Consider the following 23162-nt stretch of genomic DNA (forward strand, 5'->3'; position numbering starts at 1 on the left):
GAAAATTTTTTGGAGGAACTCCAGCAGAAGTTCCAGGACTATCCAAACAAATATGTATGTAGAAATGCCAGCAGGATGTCTTAAAAGAATCGCAAGGAAATCCCTGGATAAGTCCACGTAGCAATTGTAGGAGGAATTATTGGAGAAATCCTTGGAGAAACCCCTGGATACATCGTTGTAGGAGTTCATGTAGAAAATTTTTGAGCAAAAATGCTGTCAGAATATCAGCAAAACTTTTAGAGGAATCCTAGCAGGAGTTCCGGAACAAGTCTCAAGAAAAGCTTAAGTAAATCACAGGAGGAATGCCTGAGAAAATCTTAAAGAGACACACTTTAATGAATAGTTATAAAATTCTCGTAGGATTCCTTTAAAAATTGCCGGCGGAATTCTTGGAGAAATACCAGCAAAAATTCTTACAAGAAACCACGCAAAAGATCTTGAAGGAATCGCAGCAAGAATTTTTGGTGGAATCCCATCTCGAATTACTTAAGGGTTTCTAATGAAAATAATTATCACAGCAATTGTTTAAGCATGCCAAGCAGGAAATCTACAATATAAATCTCATAATAAAAAGGGCGGAGCAACCATTACATGTCTCAACATCTTCCATCCCGTCTAGGCATATTTAAATTTATTTTTGCAAACTTGTCCCGTTATAAGATAGAACGGAGTCTGCTCTATCTGTTACTGATCAGAGATTACATGCAAAATTGGCCATGTGCTCAGAAGGAAGGGAGAAGCAAAAATTCGAAATGGTTGTTGCGCCCCTTTCAAATGTTAGCCTATCTGGATCAATCCAAACATGTAAACCTAGAATACCTAGAAGAATACGTGGGCTTAAAACGTAGCCGATGTGGTAACGTGCAATCAGCAAAACCATGCTGAGGGTGACGAGTTTGATACCTGATTAGCTAAAAATTCATTTCATAATCGACATTTTCTTAAGGTGAAACATCAAGAAATCCCATCGCAATTTTTCATACAAACTTTAGAGGCACAAATCCGACACACAAAGCATCGAGCCAAGCCGCACTTGTTTTTCCTGGCTTTGCTCACTTCCAAAAAGAGGCAGCTTTTACAAATCGAGAGCATTTGTTTACAAATGTTCAAGATTGGTGCTCTTGAAAACGTGAGTAGGGGACCAAGTCGGCCATTGTGGCAGCCATGTTTGTATTCTTTGAAGTTTCTCCTTAACTATCTTGTGTATAAAATATCTTCATGATTACCACACGATATATGTATAAATGCAAAATAAACATTGGCTGTGGGGGATCTCGATTAAAAATTGTAAAAGTTTTCATAAAATGCTAAGCTGAGGAGCAGGCTGTGCCCCAGTTGGAACGTTACGCCAAGAAGAGAGAGAGAGAGCTGGAATATTTTAGCTGGAATCTTTCGATAGCTGACAATATCGGGGGTAGACAAAATCGGGGGCTGACAAAATCGGGTCCCCACTGTATTTCAAATTATTATAGCACTTGATAATCGGGATATCAACACTTTCTCCGGAATCTGGACAAGCCATAGCAATCAGCAAACCATCATTTTTCCGACATTTCAACAATTTTGAAAATTTGTATTTGGAAATCGTTTTACTAAACCGGCGTGTGTAGCACAGTTATCCTAAGTTAATAAGGGTTAGTATAAGGCAACTATGCTGCACATGGCAGTGAGAATCAACTAACATATTTCATCTTTTACTGCGAAACAAATTAAAGATTTGGCTGAGTCCGGGAATCTGTTTTGATTGTGCAGAATATTTATTTGCGAGAAAACTGTTGTAAAACAGCAGTAATATAAGAGAATTAGGGCCGAATGGTAAAGACTTCTTGCTGCCCATGGGAGGAATCACATTTATGTGAACATTACGATAACATCTTACATGTGGGAATCGGAGCATAATGGGTAATTTCAGCACAACTTCCGGTACAAGTGAATTTGTGTGCTTTCAAAATGTTTTGCCATTACGTACACTGTGAAAAATATGAAAAAGTTCGATTTATTTTGTGTAAGCTGTTAAATGACGAAGAGAACAAAACTGCCGAAGTTATATAAATTTCCCTATACTTAGAAATAAAAAAAAATCCTTTTTTTTGTTTTAATTTTTTTATTTGTAATTCCTTTGGATGGAGATTTAGCTATTTCTTTGATGATTGCTCGTAAAAACTTGTAATAAGAATGTACAGAATGTTGTTAATTAACAAATCGACAGATGAAATTTGTGAAACAAAAATGCGTTTTAGTGGGATTCGATGCCACGACTCCGTATTCGCTAGACCGGCGCTTTAACCAACCAAGCCAAAGATCAAGTACGATTCTGCGGAATAGAAAGCCAAATTGACTCCGAAGCCACACCATGAACACTCATGTTTACACAAATCCATCCCTCCTTCGGCATAGATGCCAATCCACAGCATACTCGCGTTTTGGCCCACAAACTACAAGTGAGAGCGAATTGTTTTTGAGAAGCTATCTCAGACCCTCCTCCCCGTCCGTAGACTTTTGTTCATACAAAAATTTAGAAATTTGTGTGAAGCGTAGATTTTGCCCTGAAAAAAATCATGGCGTTCTAAAAAGAATTCACAAAAGAATTGCTTAAAGATTCCTCTCATAAATTGTTGAAGGAATTCAAAACAACATAAATAAATAAAAAAATTGTGACGAAAGAAAATACCGAAACAAATGCAGAAGAAATTGCCGACGGCATTTTCAAAGTAGTTTGCGGGAAATCTTTGATTAATTATCGAATGAATTGTCAGAAGCATTGCCGAAATAAGCAAAACAGGGCGAAATTAAAAGGTATGAAACTGATTGCACTCATTACCAAATAAAGTTCTACAGGAATTGGCAAAGATGATTTCAAAGTTATTAACGATGAAATTTTCAAAGGATGTGTCGAAAGATTTTCTGAAAAATTTACAGTCATAATACCGAAGAAGTTTGATATGTTAGGAAGTTGCCGATGAGATACCGAAGAAATGATCAAATTCTGAAGGAATTAGTTAGGGATTTCGAAAAGTAATCCAAATCGACTAATAATTTGCAAATAAAAGTTGCCGAGGAAATTCTATGAATTATTGCCAAAAACTTTTGATCGAACGAAACATTCTCCAGTGAGAAGTTTTCCAGGAATATAGAGAAATCGTTTTTACCCTAGAGAGCATTTTGTTCAGGTAAAACGGTTTTTGTTTTTTCTTTGAAGTGTTCCACAGAAAGACTTTCGACAACATATTAAAATAATTATGAAATTTAGAATGGTTCAGTATGAAATTCTGAAATAAATCCAGATAACCAAAAAGCATTTAAGCAAGCCATATTTTAGCATTACATCTACATTCCACCTGTTTACTGCTCTATCATAGCAGTTCAAATGCCAAATTGTCCTGAATTAGCAACTGAACTGCTACTGAAAATGTGACAGCTGTTGCGCAGCATCTCTAATGCACGATATTTTGGGGTCATCGGGCAAAGAAAATGTCGCATAAATATTTATAAAGTAAGTACAGTTTAAATTTTGTTTTCCCTTCCCAGTCGGGAAGGCATATCGTTTTGCTTGTCTCTCGAGATTGGCATCGGGCACCGAGACAGGCGGCAGTCAGTGCTTCCGGAGCACGTTCGATGAATTGTGCAGAAGGTTACCCAAGATGCAAGCAGGTTCTAGCAAAGTCTAGCCTAAAACCTATAGAGATGGACATCATCATTGGTGCTAAAAGACCAACCCTGCCTGTCTGCTTGCCTCGCACTTTGTACTACTTGCTTTGGAATGCATTTTCCAGTCAGGTTTTTCTTGCGATGCGGTGCTCGCAGTCTAAAGCTGGCGACCGGAAGTTTTGAATTGATGTTGTTTTTTCGGTGATGAGAAGCCCACCAAAAACAAACGATGAAACGAGCGGAACTTAAATGCAAAGAAATCTTTTGGAAGTGAAAAGAAACGATGCTTAACCTTAACTAAGTCATATGAGTTTCGGGGCTCATAACTGAAAAAATTGAGAAAAATATTTTATATAGATTTGAGTGCGAAAAGGAAAAAAAAATACCTGTCCCATCAACCCATCATAAAGGTTAACACTATCTCGCACGACAAGAATCAAGTTAAGCCCTTAAGCCGTACCCTAAGCCCAAGCCTACGTGTTTGTACTTTATAGAGCTCCATCCTAGCTTGCTGTCCCTGCACTTCCCCAGTATGCGATATCTTGGAATGTCGAATGGGTAATAAAATACAAAATATGTCGGCTGCTTGGCAAACTGCTGAAAGCCGAAAACAAACTTCTCGCTTCAATTTAGGAGGCTGCTGTAGCTGATGTTATGCTTTGCTATCATCCCTGCCCAACTATGGCGTGCGAGGACTGAAAGGACAATAAGGGGAGTTGGAATCAAATGCACTGTTGTGGGTTCATCGGTCTGCACCTATGAAGCACTGTTCATTAACAATGTAGGCCAAATCTTGGCCTTTTCAAGCTCAAACCTAGTTGAAGCCCATTCCTTGCACTACAAACTTTAACATCGATTTTCACCATCCATGAACTTCGTTGCATTGTGTTCGGTTCAGTTAGGTTTGAATGGATGTAACGGAAGAGACCACCAGCACATTTTAGACTGATCTCCCCCAGAGTATAAAAACAAAGCAACTTTATCAGCAGCCCAAAAGCCCCTCCGGTTAAGGCTCGCGCCAACGACCGACGACGATGCGTTGTCGCAAAAGATTGTGTGCCGATGATGCTGCTGCTAAAGCTCCTCCAATATAAGCAGATTAGGATGCAGAGACCTTTTAGGTAAAACTATTTTGCTGCGCCCCGGTTTGGTCGGGTTCAGTATAGAAATTCTCTGGGAACATGGGCATGGGGCGTGGGGGCACGGGGCAGTCAGGAATTTTTGCCTGAGGATAAATGGAAACTTGGGAGGATATTAAAGTTGTACCGAGTGTTGTGTTGGATGGAATTTACATAATTAAACTAAGCTGGGACAAAGTGGTGCATCATAATTGGGTAATATGACAAATTTTCCAAGATCCCAAAAATTATATAAGGTTATCTTTGTTATATTCACTCTAGTTAATTGAAAAATTTCGAAGAAACACGATTTTGAATCAAATGAGAACTCAAGACAAGCAAAACAAACACCTTTTCTGCTGTTACAAATCAAATTTCAATGGTAGAGTAAGTAAAAGTGCTAACTTACCATCATTCCAGCAGCCCCATATCCGGGTTGAGTCTGTTGGAAAAAGAAATTAGAAAGTGTTCAGCGCATTGTAGTATTCTGGGAAATAATTATAGCTAACAAACAATCACGCGCAGCTTTCGAAAAGCGATATTTTTTCTGATTTGTAGGGAAAATATATTGTAATTTGAACATGTGCCAGAAAACTCAACCATATCTGATGTGTTTTTGAAGCTTTACGTAAGTGTTTTCAAAAAAATTCTCCGACCTAACTCTTGGAATGAATTTTAATTTCCAATCCATAAAAGGAAGGATTTCAGAAGAAATCTCGGAAGAAACTACAAGGGAAATTTTACTGGAAACTTTTAGATAAATCAAAGGTGGAGGTACAGTATGTACAGGGAATGTCTAAAGTACCTACACAAGGAACATCTGGATGCCATCCGGGAGGAATTCTTGGAAAATTTCCAACAGAAATCTGTGTAGAATTCTTTGTAGGAACCCCAGGAATCCCTGAAAAATAAATCTCCACAAACATGTCTTATTCATTAAGCATAGCAGAATTTCTTCGAGAAAACTCAGAAGGAAAGAGTGGTTAACGAAACTCCAGGAGAAATCTCTAGGAGATATTATAAGTACCTTTTGAAGGTGTGTTGTTAGAAGTGCGACCCGAATTCGCCAAATATTACTAGGAAGTGGAGCTTCAGTGCGTTTAGTGCGTTTTAGTGACATTTCAGGGGTTTCAGGAACAAGCCAAAGAGCTACTTGAAAGTTTCAAGAATTTTCAGGGTATTTCAAAGGCTGCTAGATGGTTTCATAATAAAAGCGTTTCAGGGGTTAGGTACGAAAAGATTTATGAACGTTTGAAGGGCGTTCAAGGGATTTCAAATGATTTCAAAGGAGTTTAAGCGGGTTTTTAAGAATATTTAAAAGAGTGTTATGGGGATTCAGGGAGCTCCATGGGCGTTTGATCTCAGGAGTCGGATCGTTTTGTCGTTGTTGCAGTAACCTCGCTGTCCTCGAATACGGTTGTTCTGACCGGGGTCATATATGGTCATACCGACCCCAAAGGTTAAGGGGGTTCCATGTAGTTTTCAGGGTGGTTCGAAGGGTTTTCAGGGGCTTTTTAGGGGAGGACTCAAGACTTCGCGAGATCTTAGAGAGATTAACGAAATTTAGGAGGGTTTCGAAGATATGGAGAGCATTTCAGGGGTTTTAGAAGGTTAAAGAGTCATGTTAGAGAGGCTTAAAAAGCGTTTCAGAGGGGTTCTGGAAAATCCAGGGCCGTATAAAAAATTCCTTGTAACGCTACTAAAACACCTCTGAAATCCTTTCTAAAACAAAAACCCCATGAAACCCCATCTGAAAGCCATAAAACACCTTTTAGTTTTCCAGAAACCCCACGCTCTAAATCGCTCTACAATGTTCCTGAAATGCTTCTAAAACTCTGGAGATCCTTTGGAATGATCTTGAAATGACTGAAGCGTACATACCTTTTGCATCTCATATGCCTCTGTGAAACTTACATAAAACACCTCGGAATTCCTATAGGAAACATCAGAAATCCTTGAACCTCCAGAAATCCAGTTTACGCTTATGTGGCCGACAGGGTATCCAGTACCCATTTAAAAAGCACCGTGTAGAAAAAAGAAAAAAAGTTTGTCGGACACATAAAGGTTAAACAACAACTTAGTACCATGAAACCCCCGAAACGGTTCCGGGTCATCTGGCCGAATGCTGTTTGACCGAGCTCCATTTGACCGTATTCCATTTGACCGAATGCTGCTTGGCCGAATGTCGTTCGACAATAACAGGGAGAATGACACTTCCTTTCCCAAGTAGCACACATGTCACAAAGAAGTGTTGATAGCGCAGGTTTTTGGTTGTATAGGAGTCATTTTCAAATTATTCTGCATTTGAGTTAGAATTACATGAATGTAGCTCCTGTGTAATCAAAAACCTGTGCTGTCGACACTTCTTTGTGACATGTGTGCTACTTGGGTTGCTAACCGGTAAAATCCGCATTTATCCGTTGCCAACCGTCGTTAACCGCGTCTAACTGCCACTCAGTTAGCAGTGATTAGCGACGGTTAGGAATGGATAAATGCGGATTTTCCTATTGAAATACGACTGTATGGTTGACTCTCTTGATTAACGGCTACGCAGTCTTGGGATTTAAAAAAACATGTTGTTTTACTCACCCGACGTTTCGGCACGGGGATAGTGTCTTTCTCAGGGGGGAAATAATTACTATCGTTTTTTGTCAATTGTTTTGTCTAACTGTAACTGTCCCTTATTGTGTCGTTTTTGGTATATGACTTCGAAATCACTTTCAGTTTAACGGTTTTTGGCAATGGCCATCATTCGGTATAACTGAGCCGAAATCATTTGTTGTTTTTTTTTACAATATTTTAACATTTTACAATATTTACTGCCTTAATGCTATGTTAGTTTGGGAAGCCGTAGTACTAACGGCTGTTTCGAGGTTAGGGATAGAAAAAAAATGGGAAGGAGGGATTTAGGGGTCTTAACCCTTTGGAGCCGAAGGGGTCATATATGACCTCGGCGATGAAACCGAGCATAACAAACGTGTTCGACACCAGCGAGGTTGCGTCGACAGCGGCGAAAAAAATCGGCTCCAAAAGGTTAAACTGCATTATTTGCTAACTTATACTAAAAACATTGATGGGACAAAATGTCCTGATCTGTAACGGAACCAAAGAAAGGGACGACGACAAGAAGAGGACAAACGGAAGGGGACAGCGACAGACAGGGGTGAACAGCAAAACCAAGAGGCGGACAACGTAAACAAGGAACGTACTACATCAAACTCTGACATCAACACGTTTCAAAAACTGATATATGAGATTCTCTCTCTCTTCTCTTTGGCGTAACGTCCTCACTGGGACAAAGCCTGCTTCTCAGCTTAGTGTTCAATGAGCACTTCCACAGTTTTTAACTGAGAACCTCCTCTGCCAATATCGTGTGCCAGGCACGAAGATACTCTATGCCCAAGGAAGTCAAGGAAATTTCCTTTACGAAAAGATCCTGGACCGACCGAGAATCGAACCCGTCACCCTCAGCATGGTCATGCTGAATACCCGTGCGTTTACCGCCTCGGCTATATGGACCCATATGCTATATGAGATTCAGGAATTCCAAATAAAGTTCCACCAACACTTCTCTAACGGATTGCTGTTGTTTTCCTCGGACCCGGAGATTTTCATGTAGCGCAGATCTGACCTCACGATACTCATTGCATCCCCACACGACATATTCGATATTCTGGTAAGCCACTCCACAGACACTGAGATTGCTTTCTGAGAGCCCCATACGGAAGGTATGTGCGTTCAAAAATAGTGGTTGAACATCAGCCGACACATTACACGAATGAAATCGCGGCCTAAATCCAACCCTTTGAACCATGGCTTCTTCAACACCTGTGGAATAATGGAGTGTAACCATCTACCCATCTCTCCATTTGTGTTGCCAGCTGATCAAGATCTCCTGACGGGCCAATGCAAAAATTTCGTCGAAGGCGATTTGACGCTCGTAAATATCGCCTTCGCCAGCGCCCACTTTTGCCAGTGAGTCCGCTTCCTCATTACCCGGAATAGAGCAATATGAAGGGACCCAAGCTATGGTGATGGTGTATGAGCGTTTGGTCAAAGCACTCAATACTTGGCGTATTCCATTCAGGAAGTACGCTGAGTGCTTCATCCGTTTCATTGACCGAACAGCCTCCAGAGAACTTAGACTGTCGGTAAAAATGAAGTAGTGCTCAGGTGGAATAGTGCGAATGTCCTCTAAGGTGTAGTATAAAGCCGTTAGCTCAGCTACGTATACAGAGCAGGGCTTTTGAAGCATGAAAGTGGCGCTATGATGATGAAAAAGGCCTATCACAATGTCTCCAATGTACTTTGACCAATAAACCACTTAGAACTAATATGAAAGTACACGAAGACGTACAACGTGTTAAATCTAATTGAAAAAAGCGAACAGATTACTAGATAAATGTCACTGAACCTTGTTTCACAATGTACAAACAGAAACATCATGCTTTTGTTTCAATACACCGCTCTGCATTCGGCATCCCGAGAACTCTAGCAGCTGGACCATGCTCAACTATCTGTCAACAATTACCAGCATGTAAGCCGAAACTAAATAAAACTTTCGAACTTATCCAATTAATTCTCTTCCTGTAGCCCGGCGGCGGCGACTGCGATACACTTTTCCTCCAGCTGGTTTTTCCCCTCACATCCGTTCAGTTTGGCACTGGCACTGACTTTCCGCGCGCGCTTTTCCAGCAGCCGGGCTTTGTTCATGTGACAGCAGAATCCAATTTTCTCAATAGATTTTATATTTTTGCTCGCTCGCTCGCGCTGTCGTTGTCGCTAGTTTTTGTGTTTTTTGGGAAGTGATTTTGTATCGTCGCCAGCAGCTGTACAACTACGACCCTAGTTGGCACGCGGCCTTCAATTTTTGCCGATTGCAACCAAAGATACGGTCTGGTGGAACTCGCCTTTTGATGGCGCACTTTTTTTGCAACGGCCGCCACCACCACCGCCGCCGTCGTCTGATGATGCGATGCGATGCGATGCGATGGAGAGATAAGTTTTAGTGAGTTTCCACCGAAAGGAACAGACAGCGGGGAAAAGTAGGTACTAGCCAGCCAACATTGACTTGAGTGACATGCTGCCAGGGAATGGCCCTCAGCTAGACTCAATCACGACGACAAACTGGGTATGAGCGATTCATTTACAAGTGTTTTGCAGAGATGGGACCTTAGTTTAAGTACCCCAGTAAAGATGCCAATGCCGGATTGGATAGATTCATCAGCTCACTAGTGTAGCGTCGTCGTAACTTATGAATAAAGATGCCGACGCCCGGTTAGCGCCATCCTGCAGATTTTTATACTAAACGTAGCATTTTTTCCTCTATCCGAGAAAAGCCATGGTAAATTGTAACGATGCTGTGCCATGAAGCTTCCTTGCGAAGGGGTTCGACGCAATAGCCTTGCGAAGAGAATACAGTTCATTTTGTTCGCTAATACCAGCAATGCACATTGACATAAATTGAGGCGGGGTTCAGTAGTGTTACTAGGGTTGAACGTGTAAATAAGCATAATATAAAGTGGATGAAACCCATCCGAAGCTGGTCGATTACTAACAACCAGTGGTGTCATAAATACACAAGCTAAGGCAGTTTCTTATTTTTTTTCTTACCCGTTTCGAAAAAAAATGTTTTTGAAACATTTTTGAAACCCCATTTTAACGAAACCCAAGTGACATGTTGATGGATATCGCGCATCCATACGTTTAACAAAAATCCATTTCATGGCACCAGAAGTTCTGATGTTTGAGTCTCAATTCCTTATGGAAAAGCCGGTATCTTGTATTTTCAGCCGCCATCTTGGATATTCTGGTTGTCATTTTTGGAATCCAGACTTTTTCCTCATACCAGATATACCAATATTGCATGATTTTAGAGTCTAAAACTCCATTAAACAACCGCCATCTAGAATTTAGAGCCGCCATCTTGGATTTTAGGCCGCCATCATGGATATTCCGGTCGCCATTTTTGGACTCCGGACCGGATATCTTCTACACATCAAATATAACCACATTTCATGATTTTAGAGCCTAAACCTCCAATAGACAGCTGCTATCTTAAATTTTGAGACGCCATCTTGGAAATTCTGGTCGACATTTTTGGATTCCGGACATCTTCCCCATACCAAATACACTAAAACCCCAATTTACGCTCAAAACGGGGGGAGCGTAAATTGGGGGAGCGTAACTTGGTGGGAGCGCTATTTGGGAATAAGTGCGTGTTTTTTTTTCAGTTTTATAATTAGTTTGTGAAGATCGACATCACAAAGTGCCTAACCTGTGAAAAGGTTATAAGTTATTTAACTACAATCAATAATTTAACAGTTTTGCTAACTTTAGTGGTTCCCAACCACCGATCATGGGCCATGCGAATTTCTCAAGGACCAAAGGTGTGAGAATAAAGTTGAAAGGTTTATCGCATTCTGCACTTCAGGGAGTATGTAGTTTTATTACAAAGATCAGTGGTTTCCAATCTATGGTCACGGGTCACGTGAATATCTCAAGAACCGAAAGTGCTAGGAAGACGAGCAAAGTAAAAGTTTCAGTTCATCTGGCGGAGTGTCGTTTTGCTGAACGATGTTTTGGGTGGCTTTCCCAGTCTCATACACCGTACAGACATACAAGGTCTAAGTACAACGTACGCAGGACTATTCCACACAATCAAACAGTCCACCACACGTAGACAAACCCCAGCCATATCAACAATGGAACCAATTCCATACCTCCTAAATGAAACCGGTGAACGTGATCCATAATCACCACACAATTCATCAACCATTTTGAAACGATCGTTACCAGTGCTGTGAAGTCCAATCAAAACTAAATATATTTAAAAACCTTTAAAAAAACAGTAAGTTAGATAAAATTGTGCATCAAATCGAAATCAATAACCATATTATAACAGACAGTTAATGAAAAGGCAGGCCAAACACAAATGGTTAAGCAAATATCTACACGGGAGACGATAGACACTAGTGAGTAGTTATATGTTTTATGTCAAATGTTATATATAAAGTGTTAAATACATGTTTTAGCGATCCTTGAGAAAGGTCAAAACCCTTCGGCCGAAATGTCGGGAGAGTAGGAAACATTTCGTTCTCGACTTAAAGACTGAGAGAGCCACCCAAAACATCGATCAAACATCCAGTCGAAACCCTCTTAAAAATGTTTTGCTGAACACCATTTGGCCGAGTACAATCAAAACGGTCGTTTTTCCGAATGCCGTTTGGCCGAATCATGATCAAAAGAATTCAGAGGAAGTTTTTGACATGCTAATTACCAATATGATCATCAGAAGTATTTTATTTTTTCAATCATAGGCTATTGTATCTAGTTTTGATATTCATTGATTAGTTGGCGTTGAAACTACCGATATTTTATAAAGTTTTTTTCCTCTTTGAATCATAGGCTGTTCTTTTGAGACATACTGAAACGGCAAACAAAGCCTTGGGCACTTAATTTCGTCATTCATTTTTCCTCCAAACGGCATTCGACCAAACGACCCATTCGGCCAAATGGAGTTCGGCCAAATGACCCGGGACTCCATAATATAATGCAGCTTGATCTACATAATTTGCAAAGCCGATTTCACTTCTACACCGCCTTTTAGATTCTTGAGGAATCCACAAGGCCCGTTACTCCAGTTTAAGAACCCCTGATTTTTACAACACCAGATTATTGTAATAAATACTCATTGAGATGCAGAATCCTCCAAACATTCACTCTTTCTCCTTGGCCTTTAGGTTCTAGCGAAAACAGCATGGCCTGTGACCCCAGCTTAAGAACCACTGAATCTCATCTCTCATTTCTCATCTCTCATCTCATCTCTCATCTCAGCTCTCATCTCATCTCTCATCTCATCTCTCATCTCATCTCTCATCTCATCTCATCTCTCATCTCATCTCTCATCTCATCTCTCATCTCATCTCTCATCTCATCTCTCATCTCATCTCTCATCTCATCTCTCATCTCATCTCTCATCTCATCTCTCATCTCATCTCTCATCTCATCTCTCATCTCATCTCTCATCTCATCTCTCATCTCATCTCTCATCTTATCTCTCATCTCATCTCTCATCTCATCTCTCATCTCATCTCTCATCTCATCTCTCATCTCATCTCTCATCTCATCTCTCATCTCATCTCTCATCTCATCTCTCATCTCATCTCTCAACTCATCTCTCATCTCATCTCTCATCTCATCTCTCATCTCATCTCTCATCTCATCTCTCATCTCATCTCTCATCTCATCTCTCATCTCATCTCTCATCTCATCTCTCATCTCATCTCTCATCTCATCTCTCATCTCATCTTCATCTCATATCTCATCTCATCTCTCATCTCATGTCATCCTTCCCTAACCTCTATATTATCCTCTACCCTCCCATCTACCCTGCCTTTCACCCCACCCTCTACCTTAACACACTACCCTTACCCTCAACCTTACCCTCAACCCTACCCTCTACCCCACCTTTACCCTACCTTCTACCCTAATCCTCTATCCTACCTTCTATCCTACCTTCTACCCTAATCCTCTACCCTACCCTCTACCCTACCTTTTACCCTATTCTCTACCCAACCTTCTACTTCTACCCTACCCTCTAACATAACCCTCTACCCTACCTTCTACCCTACCTTCTACCCTACCCTCTACGCTAATCATCTACCCTACCCTCTACCCTAACCCTCTGTCCTAATCTCTACCCGAACCCTCTACCTAACCCTCTACCCAACCCTCATCCTACCTTTGTCTCTCATCTCATCTCTCATCTCATCTCTCATCTCATCTCTCATCTCATCTCTCATCTCATCTCTCATCTCATCTCTCATCTCATCTCTCATCTCATCTCTCATCTCATCTCTCATCTCATCTCTCATCTCATCTCTCATCTCATCTCTCATCTCATCTCTCATCTCATCTCTCATCTCATCTCTCATCTCATCTTCATCTCATATCTCATCTCATCTCTCATCTCATGTCATCCTTCCCTAACCTCTATATTATCCTCTACCCTCCCATCTACCCTGCCTTTCACCCCACCCTCTACCTTAACACACTACCCTTACCCTCAACCTTACCCTCAACCCTACCCTCTACCCCACCTTTACCCTACCTTCTACCCTAATCCTCTATCCTACCTTCTATCCTACCTTCTACCCTAATCCTCTACCCTACCCTCTACCCTACCTTTTACCCTATTCTCTACCCAACCTTCTACTTCTACCCTACCCTCTAACATAACCCTCTACCCTACCTTCTACCCTACCTTCTACCCTACCTTCTACCCTACCCTCTACGCTAATCATCTACCCTACCCTCTACCCTAACCCTCTGTCCTAATCTCTACCCGAACCCTCTACCTAACCCTCTACCCAACCCTCATCCTACCTTTGTTACAAAAATAAAAGAAATTAATTATTACAAAGTATTAACATATCACAACACATAGAACCTTACAAATTCACAAATAAGAGACATAACAAGTTCACTCAGCACAACATAGAACATAAATGTACCCTGTTATCCAGTTGGATAACTTCTTCCGATCACAGGATGACGAGCTTTAATGTAGTGGTTAAGTCCATCAGTCATCCTGGAATTCTATTTTAGATGGCAGTTTGCCTTTTAATTCACAGCATTTGTTGCTGTGCTAATAGCTTAGTTTTGTGTAGGAAAACTAATCCTAATCGGGCATAACGTTTCGAGTTTCGACACTTGAGCTCAATAACTTGAAGTCCGTGGCAGGGAAAGGCTTACATCTCTAGTACTTGACCACTGCCCGAAATAGCCTGAAAGCTGGTAATCAATATTGGATTGCATTTCATGTACCTCTAATTTGTCAGAGCCTTATAAATGTGCAATAAAATTCGGTGAATATTTACTAGTTAAAATAAAACATATAACACAAAGAACGCACGAATATAAAATTCATAACACATTTAACATTTATTCAGTCTTATTAATGTAACTAATATTCATACCCGTAACACCTTCTACCCTAACTTGCTACTTGTTCCCGAATACCTAAAACCCCAATTTACGCCTAGGGAGCGTAAATTGGGGGAGCGCTATTTGGGAATTAGTGCGTAAATCCGGGGGCGCAAAAAAGTGAGCGTAAATTGGGGGTTAAATGCATACCCATATTGGCTTTAGGGCCTAAAATCCATTAAATCTCCGCCATTTTGAACTCGGAGCCGTTTCTGGTCGCAATTTGTGGACTCCGGGTAACTTCCCCATACTAAATATACACATATTGCATGATTTTAGAACCTAAACACCATTAAACAGCTGCAATGTTTATTTGGAGCCGCCATCTTAGATTTTAGGCCACCATTTTGGATATTCTGATCACCATTTGTGAGCATGGTTTTGTAGTCTAAAACTCTATTAACCCTCTAATACCCAAATTTTTGATTTTGATCAAAATATCATTTTTTGTCATCTAAAATCGATTTAAACATGTTTTGGAAGATGATTCTTTTTAATTCTCGATTTCGTGAATTTCAGTTTTTGATTTTTCTAATTTTTATTTTTGAACATCCCCACACTTTTATATTTTTCCTTGAAGCCAATTTGGGAAAGGGATTTTTTGAGATGAAAACATTTTGAGATTTTATAATTTTTGTTGAAATATTATTATTTTAAATTTTTTTCACAGAAAATTTTATTTTCCGTGTAATTTTAAGAAAAATAATTTAAGTGTGTATTCGATTCCCTTGAACTATTAAACAAGGATAGAATGATTTGAGAAAAATTTAAAATATGGTAATTGTAGCGATTCAATACAAAATAAACAATGACTTCTAAAAATGACTAAAACATCAATTTTTCAATGATTTTTAAAAAATGTAAATACGCTTTAAAATACATCAAAAACTATTTTGAGATATACAGAACAGTCCTAAATATCAGCCAAAAATATAAAAAATTGATTATCCACGAAACAAAAATTACAAAAATGCTCAAACTATACCCCGTCTAAAGGCGGGGTCGGGTATTAGAGTGTTAAACTGCCACCATCTCGAATATTAGGCTGCCATCTTGAATTTTGGGCCGACATCGTGGAATTTCTGGTCTCCAGTGTTGATTTCCGCAAAAATTCGTCAACCATGCTAAGTGTTTCAAAAGTCTCCGCAGTTTGATGTGTCGCATGATGGGGCTTGGTGCAGTTGTATATACGGCCAGATCTACCGGTGCTGGTCCGGATCACTGAAATGGTCATAGCTCCGGAACGGCTTGATCGATCCGGTCTATTTTTAATAGCAAACAGAGCGGTAAGATTCCGGTTTCGATTTGAGCTATAATCTGAAAAATCGGCCAATGGGAAGTGTCTTAAAAGTGAATGACCTTTTTTGTACACAGACATACATACACACATACATACACACAGACATCATCTCAATTCGTTGAACTGCAATGATTGGTATATGCGACTTAACCCTCTGAGCCTTCTATCGAAAATTTGTTTTCTGAGTGAACAGCCTTTAAGTACACTTTGGTGTACGTGAAAGGCAAAAAGATACTAACTCTGGAAGTTGCTTGCATATTCGATCAAAAAAAACGATCATATTCTTCCAAAAAATACATTTCCAACAACAATGTTGTCAAAGATTTTAGCAGAGATCACTCATGAGATTTCTGCAGGAGTTCGGCATTTCTTTCAGAGATTCTTGCGGGAATTTCATCAAAAATTTAGAACTTTTTTGAAGGAATTCTTGTTGATTTGGCACCAAATATTATCGGTTTATATCAGCAAAGGTAAGTTATTATTGAATGGTAAAATATTGTTGTAATTTGATGACATATATCTATTTATTCCTTTCACTGTTTATTTGACATAGCTTTTTAAAATTTCCATTTTTATATTGTGGGGAGAACACTCACACACACCCACACATACACACGGGGAGGGGTAGCCTAAGGGAGTTAAAAGAACTGATGACCGGACTCAAGTTCGTGGAGTAGCCAGCCTTTTGTCATGAGATAGCAACTTTTGTTGACGCAATTTTAACTCACCCTGCTACAACAAACCATCAGGTAGATAATTGAATTCCCTACCGGAATTATTCTACAGTCATAGGTAATCCTTGCGCTGATGGTGGGTACACATTTATCATCATATCATCATCATTTGGCACCAAATATCCATTTACGAATACCTTCAGGAATATCATCCATGATTCCCTCAAGCATTACTGCAGAAACTCCTTCAGGAGCTATTCTTAGGCATTTCCCCAAAAAATTGTCTAAAAAGTTCTCAAAAAAATCTCCAGGCATATCTCCACGGAATGCTTCTTTAATACTTTTTAAGGGTATCCAGAATTTTATTCAGCGATGATTTCAAACGTTTTTCCAACGAAAAAAACTTCTTCAGAGATTCTCACAGTAACTCCTTCAGCAATTGCTCCAGGATTCATTATTTAGAATTCCTCTAGATTTTTTTTCAGTCAACTCTTCTAGAAATAGTTGCAGAAGGTTCTCTAGGTCTTCCAGATGTTCCTTCGAAAAATTCCATTCGTTCAAGAATTCCTCTATCTATGTTTGTTACCAGTGTTTTCGGCAGTTTTTCCTTAAGAAATTCCTCTAAACATTGCATCAGAAATTGTTCATTGTATTTTGTCTACTTATCCCGTTGGAAGTTGATCAAGAAATTCTTTCAAGAATCCCACCGCTGGTACCTCCTGGAGTTCTCCAGGGGCTCCCTTAGCAGAAATTACTCTAGGGAGCCCTTCAGGAATTTCATAACCCTTCATAGCCCTTCAGATTTTTTTTCGTAACTTTTGCTTTCAATTTCTGTTGACATATTTTCAGAGATTTCTTCAGTATCTCCTCCAGAAGTTCATTCAGAAATTCCTCAAGGGTGTTCTTTGGATATCCCTTTAAGTGCAAATTCTTACAGAAAATCTCCCTGGCAGTTCTCAAGGCACTCGTACAAAAGTATCTTTCAAATTTCTTTCAAGAATTCTTCCAGAAGTTAGTATTGATATTTTTCCAAGAATTCCACCAGAGGCAAGGAAGTTCCTTCAGGTATTCCCCCTTCAAGATTCTTCTAGAGATAACTTCAAAAACTTCTTCTAGAGATTATTTCAAGTTCTAGGGGTAAACTTCTGAAAAAAAAACATTGAAGGGACTTCTGTTGAAATTACTGATTGAATCACTAAAGCAATTCCCAAAAGTATCCCTGGAGGAATTTTTCAAGGAATTCTTGAAGGTACCCTTGGAAGAACTGTCGGAGGAAGCTCTAGAGAGGAATATTTAAAGGAATTCCCATAGGAATTATTCAATTGATTTCAAGGAAGAATTTTTGAAGAAATTTCAGAAAGAACCCTAATAATACTGAAGGAATCTCGTCAGATATTTCTCAAAAAATCTCTTAAGTAATATCATGCAAAATCTGTGGAGGAATTTCCTAAACAATTTCCATACGAATTCCTGTATAAACCCTTGGAGGTATTTTTGAAATGGAGAAATATCTGAAATTCCAGAGAAGTTCATGAAAATATCTCTGGTGAAATTTGTTTAAAATTCCATTAAGGAATACCTTGAGAACCTCCTTGGAAAAACCTTGGTGAAATTGCTTGACAAACTTTTAAGGAAAAAAAATCTGGAGAAACCCTTTAGAAAATTTCTGCAATTGTTGAATAAATTTTGAAGAAATAATGGAAATTTGATTTCCTAAAAGAATCTCTGAAGAATTTCAGATGGTATCGGTGGATGATTTTCATAAAGTATCCACCATGGGCTCATGGAAAAAAAACAAGAAACTTCTGAGGCAGCCTGTGGAAGGATTTCCAGACGAGTTCTTGAATAAATTCTCGAGAAATCCTCTAGAGGAATTTCTGAAACAATGCTGTGAAGGTATTTTTTTAAGAATACCCGGAAAACTTTCTTATCGATTTGGTGTACAAGATTTACTGAAATTTTCCAAAAAATCCTTCATGATCGTCTTGAGGAATCCATGAAGCATTTTCAAAAGGAATCCATGAAATGTTTTGTAAAGGAACTCTGCAATTAATATCTGATGGAATCTCTAACGAACATCGAAGGATATTCCAAATGAAACTTGAAGAATTTCTGATAGCTTTCCAGGAAGGTTTTCTTAAGGAGTCGTTGGATTTTCTTGAAAAATAGATGGGATTATTTTGGAAGGGTGTGGAAACCATAAGATTGTCAAAACTCATAAAAACACAAACATTTATAAAAACTTTAGAAATCCATTGATACATTTCTTAATGAATCCATCGCAAACTTTTTGGAATTCTTGTTAATTAAAAAAAATTCTGAGAGAATCCAAAAACAGAATTTCTGAAGCAATTCATGCCAGATTTTGTTTAAATATTCTTTTAAGAAATTTTTGAAAGAATTCTTGAGAAATTTCCGAACTTTTAATATGCAATAGACAACACAAGTTGTGAAAATATTACTGGGGAAATTTATGGGCGAATGCTTGACGATTTTTTTAAGGAATACGTGAGAAATTGCTGAAGAAATACCACGACGAATATAGCAATTGACAATTTTCTGCTTTTTGGAGAAATCTGTATCACATTTCAAAAATCTGTATTTTTCTGTTCTCTGTATCTTGTCTATATATGTAGAAGGTCAAAAATCTGTATAATACAGAAAAATCTGTATATATGGCATCTCTGATGCATCTCCCCATACCAGTTTCCTGCATTATAACGGTAATAAATGTGGTTCTTGGCTTTTCCCTCTTTCTAAATTTTGAATTAAAATAAATAATAATAATAATAATAAATGTGGTTCTGGATCATTTGGCCGAACGCTATTTGGGTCCGAATGGGACAAAGTAGGAAATTCTTCGATAAAATATTGGTTGTTTCCACGCCAACTAATCCTTAAATGGCAAAATTAGAAAAATGATGATGATTTAAAGAATGAAATATTTCTGATGAACATATTGGCAGTTTTTTCAGATCATAATTCAGCCATACGGCGTTCGGTCGAATTAATTGATTAGTTTGTATTTATTATAGAGAGCCAAGAGCTGAAGTTCGTCTCTTAAACGTTCGTCAAAATGACATTCGGCCAACGGCCAAAATGTATGTATGCCTTCAGATGAATCTTACGAATACCTGTAGGTAATGAAACATCTTTAGAGAAATCCTTAGTGTTCCTAACAAACACTTTCCAGAATTCAAAGGAGTTCCCTTAAATCCCGCTGAGGATTTTCCTGGGTTTTTACAAAGGTATTTGTTAAATTTCTTTCCATGATCTGTGTGTGCTCCTCCGGAGGTGTTCTCTGAAATTTTCCTAAAGCAAACGCAATTCTACGAGTTCAAATAGAGCAGGGGTTCTCGATCTTTTCCAACTGGCAATTTTTTTGGGTTATCCTTTTGGTAACCGTGCTGTTATATATTGTACAACCCGTTGAAAAAAACTCGCTTGTTATACACAGCATCATTGTAGTGCTGGCGGTATTGGCTAATTACGCGAGTGACGGAAGGGTCATTCATTCTACAGCAAAAACTCGTCTTATTCTATCCATATCCCTTTCGTGACGAACCAGCACAATTGTGCTGTTGAGCGGTAACAGTTTTGCATATTTTTTTCATCTGTTTAGACTTTGTTTCATTGATGTAAACCGTTTCTATAATTCAGCCATTACTTATACTTGTTTGTGTGTAAACAAACTTTTGTTTACGTTGCCTGTGAGATTTACTACAACAAGGTAAACACAGAAAAAAATATTCATGTAAAATTCAGCGAAAAATCATGCACATAAAGGGAATGCTAGAGTTAGTGCATATTCACATGAGATATCATGTAAAATTACGTTACGTTCGTGTAAATTTCCGCTAATAGTCGCGTAACCGGTTGGAGTCCATGATGGTTTACGCGATGGCTGGTGAAAATTTACACGATGGTAATGTAACTTTATATTATATCTCGTGTAAAAGTGCACTAAATCTAGCATTCCCTTTATGTGCATGATTACTCGCTGAATTTTAATTACATATGTTTTTCTGTGAACAAAAAGTGGACAAAAACCGTAAAACATGAAAAAGTTTTATCTGTCGCATATTTTTTATATCCAATTTATCTAGGTAGTCAAAGCTAGAAATAGAAAGATAAAGAGTAGTTCTTTCAAATGAGGTAAAATAATTGTTGTTTTGTTGGGAATCTTAGAGTTCTGGAGAGCCAAAGTTGAGCAGTTTGTATGGAGATTTCACTTTTTTGCGCTCCGTCACGAAAGGGATATACAAACTTTCAGTCTCGAAATATTCGACTTTATTCTTCTCTATTATCAGCTTTAATAAGGGTGGACATTAGAGTGGGTCAACGTTGTATGGAGAAACTTTAAATTGGATCGAATCAACCCGGAACAAAGCTTTTTCAACCTATATTAGCGTCCAAAACAACTGTGCAAAATTTGGGAGCGATTGGTTGCGTCCCCGTATTCCGCATTGCAATTGAAATTTGTATGGAAATTAGTATGGAAAAATGTACTTTTTTGCATTTTACTCATAAATTGAATTCTTTTGTCTAATACCATGTAACTGATGACGTTAAAGTATAGCCTAGGATATACCGAAAAACTTTGCCGAAGACCGCAAATTGATCCGACGCTTGTGAAAAAAGTTATTCGCCTGGTAACTTAGGCCAAAAATTGAGATTTTATTATTGATGTTATTCCTTTACATGTTAAATGTTAAGCACCACTGGGCAATCTGTACGTTATAACTTTTTTCACAAGTGTCGGATCAATTTGCGGTCTTCGGCAAAGTTTCTCGGCATATCCTAGGCTATACTTTAACGTCAATGGTTAGATCGTTTTAGACGAAAAATTTCAATTTATGAGAAAAATGCAAAAAAACACGTTTTCCCATACTAAATTCCATACAAATTTCAATCACAAAGCGGAATACGGGGAAGCAACCAATCGCTCCCAAATTTTGCACAGTTGCTTTGGACGCTAAAATGAATCGAAAAAGCTTTGTTCCAAAAAATCGACTTTGTTGACCCAGTCTAGTGGACATATACTTCGACATATGCGCTAATTCCCGTCACAGGAAACGAAAATTTTTCAATAAAGACGAGTATTTGAACTACGTATGGTAATGATTCAATTGATAAGGATGTAGACCAGGGGATTTAAGATCGTGCACCACGGTGCACCAAGAAACCTTACCAGGTGCACCGCGATGCATCAAATAATGCGTATGCCTTTAAAATTTTACAATCACATTAAAAAATCAAATGAACTTCAAACGATCAATGATGGAAAAATCTACCAAGAAGTTCATAATAATGATAAAATCAGTTTTCTCAGTATTTCTTTGAATGTCAACTATTGTCAATTACTTCACATGATTCACTAATCATCTCATCCAAGTATTATCTAGAATATAAGTAAAGATTTAGTGACAATCTCAAAAAGAATTTTCAGTTATCTTATTAAGAACTTCGGTTTCCAGTTAAAATTAGGGGCTGTCCATAAACTACGTAGACTTTTTTTCGGCCATCTCAGACCCTCCTCCCCCCTCGTAGACTTTTGTTCATACAAAATTTTCGAAATTTTCATGGAGCGTAGACTTTGGCCAGACCCCCCCGTCCCCCCCTAAGAGTCCACGTAGTTTATGGACAGGCCCTTATGAAAAAATAGCAATTATGCATATTGATCTTGGAATTTGCGAAAGTTTTTGTCAGAAATTCAGTAATGGTCTAGGAAATATCGGTAAATAGTTAATACCAGAAATCAGATGCAGATTAACGTCGGACTTTGCATCCTCAAGGGTCTCTTCAAATTTCCTCCTGAAAATTGCAATTGATTTGTCAAGAACTTTTCCTGGAATTTGATTTTTAGACCCCTCAAAGATTTTCTCTAAAAATATAAGATAGTTTGAGACATTTGTGCTAGTCAAACAACTATTCCACTGCAAATGAGCTCCTTTGAGTAATGAATCAATAAATTAGTTAGGTGTGAAACTAATGTTTTTAACAAGCATTTCCTAAAAAAAGACTCATTGATTTTCTTTTTTGACTAGGTGCACCGCGCAGCATTTAATTTTCAAAAAGTGCACCGTGACGGAAAACGCTTGAAAACCCCTGATGTAGACTATCAAAGAGCAGCCTCTAGTGCTATATATCGAGAAATTTAGCTCCGATTGTCATTTAAATTTCACCTCTTTTACTTTTTCATTCCAACTTGCGTATGGCGAAGGAAATCGTACCAAAAGACCAAGTTAGTTGAATTGTACTTCACCATCATCGAATTTTCATTTAGCCAGATTCACTAATTGACAATTAACTCACAACATGCAAAAGCACTAAGATACTTCAGCTTGAATCCACTACTGTTGAGTATAACAAAAGTTGCTCAATATATTGTGGGAAGTTTTTTCCCATTGGTTGGATGTTTGTTAACATGTTTTC

General features: G+C 38.6%; 1 protein-coding gene across 2 annotated transcripts in view; it reads right to left on the reverse strand.

The window, feature by feature from the left end:
* Nucleotides 1-23162, reverse strand: part of LOC109419190 (band 7 protein AGAP004871) — a 177170-nt gene that overhangs the window by 127637 nt on the left and 26371 nt on the right. The window contains exon 2 of one of the 2 annotated variants that reach the window (XM_029867153.2): nt 5176-5208. The exons of the other annotated variant lie outside the window; for it this stretch is intronic. Coding sequence (XP_029723013.1) covers nt 5176-5208 — 33 coding nt within the window. The remainder of the gene's footprint in view (nt 1-5175; nt 5209-23162) is intronic. 2 annotated transcript variants of the gene reach the window in all.

Source organism: Aedes albopictus, chromosome 3 (assembly GCF_035046485.1).
Source record: "Aedes albopictus strain Foshan chromosome 3, AalbF5, whole genome shotgun sequence".
Classification (NCBI taxonomy): Eukaryota; Metazoa; Arthropoda; class Insecta; order Diptera; family Culicidae; genus Aedes; species Aedes albopictus.